The following is a 4,448-nucleotide window of genomic DNA, read 5'->3' on the forward strand; positions in this document are numbered from 1 at the left end:
CCTGAAGAAAAATCACAAAAAGGAAATCCCAGATTCCTGGGATAATTTCCAGTGGGCATTCCGGGAAGAAGTTTGAGAGCAATGCCGGAAAATCTCTTAAAAATCTCCGGAATATCCAGGAGAATTAAAGGAGAAGGATACTAAGGGAAATACCACACAGAAGAAACCCTGGAAGACATTCCCAAAGGTATCTGTAAGGAAATGCCCTATTGTCTATGTCACCAAAAGGCCTATAGCTACCACCGAGAGCAAAACAGAGGTGAGTCGAGTCCCACTTTACAAAAGGGCGGACATGAAATCTGCAAACAAGCATTAGACTGGAACTTAGCACAATATCGTATCAAAGGCAGACTCAGAAGCTCATGGAGGCGATAAAACTACGAAGCTCATGGAAACGTCGACGAAAATTTGACTTGACAACTATGGGTGTGCTGGAGTTACATACTTCAGAATGAATTTTTGAAACATCTTTTGAAGAAAATTGCACAAAATATTTGTTAAACACCCTTTTGTTAATCGTACTGAAATTTGTCCAAAAACCTGCTATAAGTTTCTTCAGAAATTACTTCCAAAGAAAGAAGAGATTTTTCCAGTGCTTCAAAGGTCTGACGGACATTTTAGATGAAAAGTTTCAGCAAAAATTAAATTTCGTCTAGAAATTTTAACAAACTCTATTCTTTTCCAAAAATTCTGCCATAATGTTTCTTGCTGTTTAGTAGGGTTCTATGATTTTTTTCGGAACTTAAACGAAGGTCTTCATTAGAAATGCTTTAACAAATTCACTTAATAACGCCACGCAAAACCTACTATTTTCATTAGAAAGTGTGGTATGACATAATCTCTACATTCTTTATTCTGACATAATCTATCCATTAGAATTCTGGAAGAATTTGAGTAGATGACTTCCAGCGGTTTCAATCCTGATTCAGTTACTGAATCTCGAGGTTTTCGGTACATATTCGTGTACAGGATCAGCCATGATACAATAAAAACAAACTCTATTTTAAAGTAAGTACGCTTTCGACGATATACAATCTATTCTCTATCGCAGCTTTGAACCTAATCTGTACTGATTCCCCAGTCATCATCGCGGCGTCATCTTCAGCCAGAACCCATCCTCCGGTTCCATGGTTCCATTCCTTGATCCCAATTCGAGTTGGAAATTTCTGACTAGATCCACCAGGGTGACCTTCGTCACCAGGGATGCCAGACGAGTGCCTGAAAATATCAATTCCTTACTTGTTTTCCACCAATATGACGACGACCACTATTCTTACCAATACAACCCCTCGGTCCAACTCCATACGGCATATAGGTGAACGGTTTGATGGTCGGCTTTCTGGCCTCGCTGAATCGCTCCGGATCGAACCGCTCCGGTTCCGGGAAGTTTTGCTCGTCCCGGTGCAACGCCCACACGGAAACCCACAGGGTGTCACCCTTTCGGAACTGCACTCGGCAACCGCCATCGTCCAGCAGGTAATCCTGGGAGCATTCCCTATCCAGCGAAGGGGTTGCCGGCCACTTCCGAAGTGTTTCGGCGACCACCATTTCGAGGCAGGGCAGTTTTTCCACGGTTTCATACACGACCGGACTGTCCTTGAGGGTCTTCTCGATTTCGGAGAGTAGTTTCTGCTGGACGTCGGGGTTTGCTGCCAGTTCGTAGGTAGCGAATGAAAGGAGGTTGATTAGTGGTTCGAATCCACTTCCGAAGAACGCGACGCACTGTGCGATCAATTCCTCTTGGTTCCATTTGCGTTTGGAGAAGTCCTTCATCTGGAGGACTTCGTCCTCTTGGCCGGTAGGTTTCAGTTCTCCTTTGTTCGCTTGGTGTAGCATTTGGATAAGGTCTGGACGGTTGAGGTTTTTCTTCTCTCTCTCGGTGATGGTGGAACCAATGAGGTTCGTAAAGTAAGCGGCATGTTCGTCTTCCATTAGACGGACCTTCATTTGAACCATCCACTTGGGGAACAGATAAAATAGCATTGTTTTCAGTGTTTGCACGGGATTGTTTCCATAAACTAGCGCACATCCATAAGTGCAGAACTTGTCGGACTCATCTTTGAAGGTGTTTAGCTCCAACCCAAAGGCACAGTTTGCAATGACATTGAAGGCGTACTTCTGAAAGATGCCTTTGAACTCCAGTTCCGGATCGACGGAAGCTTTTAGATGGTCAATCAGATCCAGTGAGTTGGTCCGCACGAGAGAACTCATAAGACTAGCACTTCGACCTGAAAACACCGGAGTAAGAGTATGTCTTATTTGTCGCCACTTTTCGTTCTTTAGCAGATGTAGCTGGTTCCCGAGAATCGGGTCTTTGCTTTCGTCGAGGAAGTATGGATGGTTGGCGAAGGCGTTGAACTCTTGGACCCACAGTTTTCTTATCAGTTCTGGGTCACGGATGTAATACACTGGACTGAGGTAGTTGAAGAACCCGAATAGCCTGCAAAGTTTGACTTTAGTAACAGATTTCTCCACATAAACAATTTCACCTACCTTTCATTCTCGAATCTCTTATAGAAACCAGCTATCATTTCCAGCGGTGATAGCTTACCACTTGTTACCTCACCCAGATTCCCGTAGATGAAATGCGGCTTCTCGAAGGGAACTCCTCGGACGCGGAAGAAGTTCCTATTCTTGGTCATCAATTTAAAGGTAAAGAACCCGACAATTGTGACCAAAATGAACGAAAACCAGTACAAATCTTCGGTTTCCATTGCAGCGAGCTAGTTTACATCCGATTTCCTCCAGAAAAATAAAGCTGCAAAACTAATCACGAGAGCAGCTGACAACGACAAACACGAGGTATACCTACTCTCGTGCAAGGTACGGAATGCGTTGATTGAGGAAAGTAGCACCACCAAAAGAAGTGATAAACGGACCAACCATTTCGATGCGAGAGAGAGTTTTCTCTCTCTCAATCTCTTACACAGAATTGCAACAACTCCGGCCGGGAGCGTAGATGCCAACCGATGAACCGATGTACCCCGTAGGGTGTCCGAAGCATTGTTGAATCGTCTCCTGCCGAGGTGGCTGAGAACACGTGATGTATCCTATCACTGATGTCAACACTAGCAGTGGTTGGTTTGTGTTGTTTAGCGTACCGGCATATGCCTCAGCTGAGACTTATCGAGGTATGCATTATCACATGACTCGAAAGAGAATGGAAGAGCAACAGTGAGCAAACTGATAAACGATAAACGCATGATGCAGAGAAATGTCAGTATCCCCTCTCAGGCTCTCAGGCTTATTTCCGAAGCAATAGGGTTGTTAATTTTTAAAAATTTATTTCGTCCAACAACTTTTAGATATCTGGATTGTATTGCTTATAATTATTGGGATTTTTGGTGGTAAAATGAGAATTAGTGACACTCAAGATGCAGAGAGTGAGAAATAGGAACCTCCACACCACCGATTTTTTTTTATTTTACCGTTGATTTATTTTGAACTAGCTGTCCCGCCAACGTCGTTCTGCCTGCCTACTATGTTTTTTGACATGCTGCCCCAAGGGGCCAGACACATATAATTCTTGGCATAGTATATTATAGTATACTAAAATAGATTAGTGCGTCGTAGCAAACTCTGCGGTCGATTTTTTCGATAAACAACGTTTGTTTTTTGATTCATCTGTCACTGCCTTGATTTCAGCCAGTACGATTACTTTGATGGTAATACAGTAATGTACAATAATATACAATAATACATTAATATACCGCAAATATATTAATATACCTCTAATACACTCATTATGCTAATACGTGTCTAGCCCCTTGTGCTGCCCTGAAGAAATTACATGCCCCGCAAAATAGAATTTCAAACTTTCTCGTTTTCGGTGCGTTCTCGGTTGATTTTCATAATTATTTTTTCGTACGAACACGTCGGAGCCCTGCACGAATGAACCACTGAAAGAATGATATAGATCTGTTAGCCCGTTCCAGAGCCCATTTGTGACATACAAACACCATTCCATTTTTGTTTATATAGATAGATAGATGAAACAAAAATGTTGATGAGAGATTCGAGAAGATCTGTTTTTTAGAAAATAGAGAAGTGGAACCATCTCGGCAGGGGTCCTATTTTGGGCACTTTTCTGCTATAACTCAGCCAATCCTGAACCAATTGACACAATTTTTGGAACGCGATGTGATACGTATAGTATCTGGCCGTGTACAAAATTTCAAGTCAATTAGTTTGGTAGCATTTGGTGTACAAAATTTAAAGTCAATCAGTTTCGTAGCATTTCAAATTCACGGTATGTTTTGATCAACAGGCATCATAACTGCTACATTATTGCCATGTAACTGCTAAGAGAGATGAGTGATCCTAGAACCACAACACATTTCTACTTTCTAATTTATATGCCACGGCTGAAGAAGGCATCATCATTCGCATGTCCAATAAATAATAGGTAACAACGAATAAAACCAATGGGAAAACATGCTTTGGCATAT

At 42.2% G+C, this 4,448-nt stretch overlaps 1 protein-coding gene across 1 annotated transcript; it reads right to left on the reverse strand.

Moving 5' to 3' along the window:
• Positions 1-766: 766 nt before the first annotated feature.
• On the reverse strand, positions 767-2,888 carry LOC134287541 (cytochrome P450 9b2-like). The gene is made up of 3 exons (XM_062849452.1): positions 2,494-2,888; positions 1,278-2,440; positions 767-1,218 (listed from the first exon to the last, which is right to left on the reverse strand). The coding sequence occupies exons 1-3, from the start codon at positions 2,712-2,714 to the stop codon at positions 1,085-1,087; spliced, it is 1,518 nt and encodes a 505-aa protein (XP_062705436.1). The 5' UTR covers positions 2,715-2,888; the 3' UTR covers positions 767-1,084.
• Positions 2,889-4,448: the final 1,560 nt, after the last annotated feature.

This window comes from Aedes albopictus, chromosome 1 (genome assembly GCF_035046485.1).
Source record: "Aedes albopictus strain Foshan chromosome 1, AalbF5, whole genome shotgun sequence".
Taxonomy (NCBI): Eukaryota; Metazoa; Arthropoda; class Insecta; order Diptera; family Culicidae; genus Aedes; species Aedes albopictus.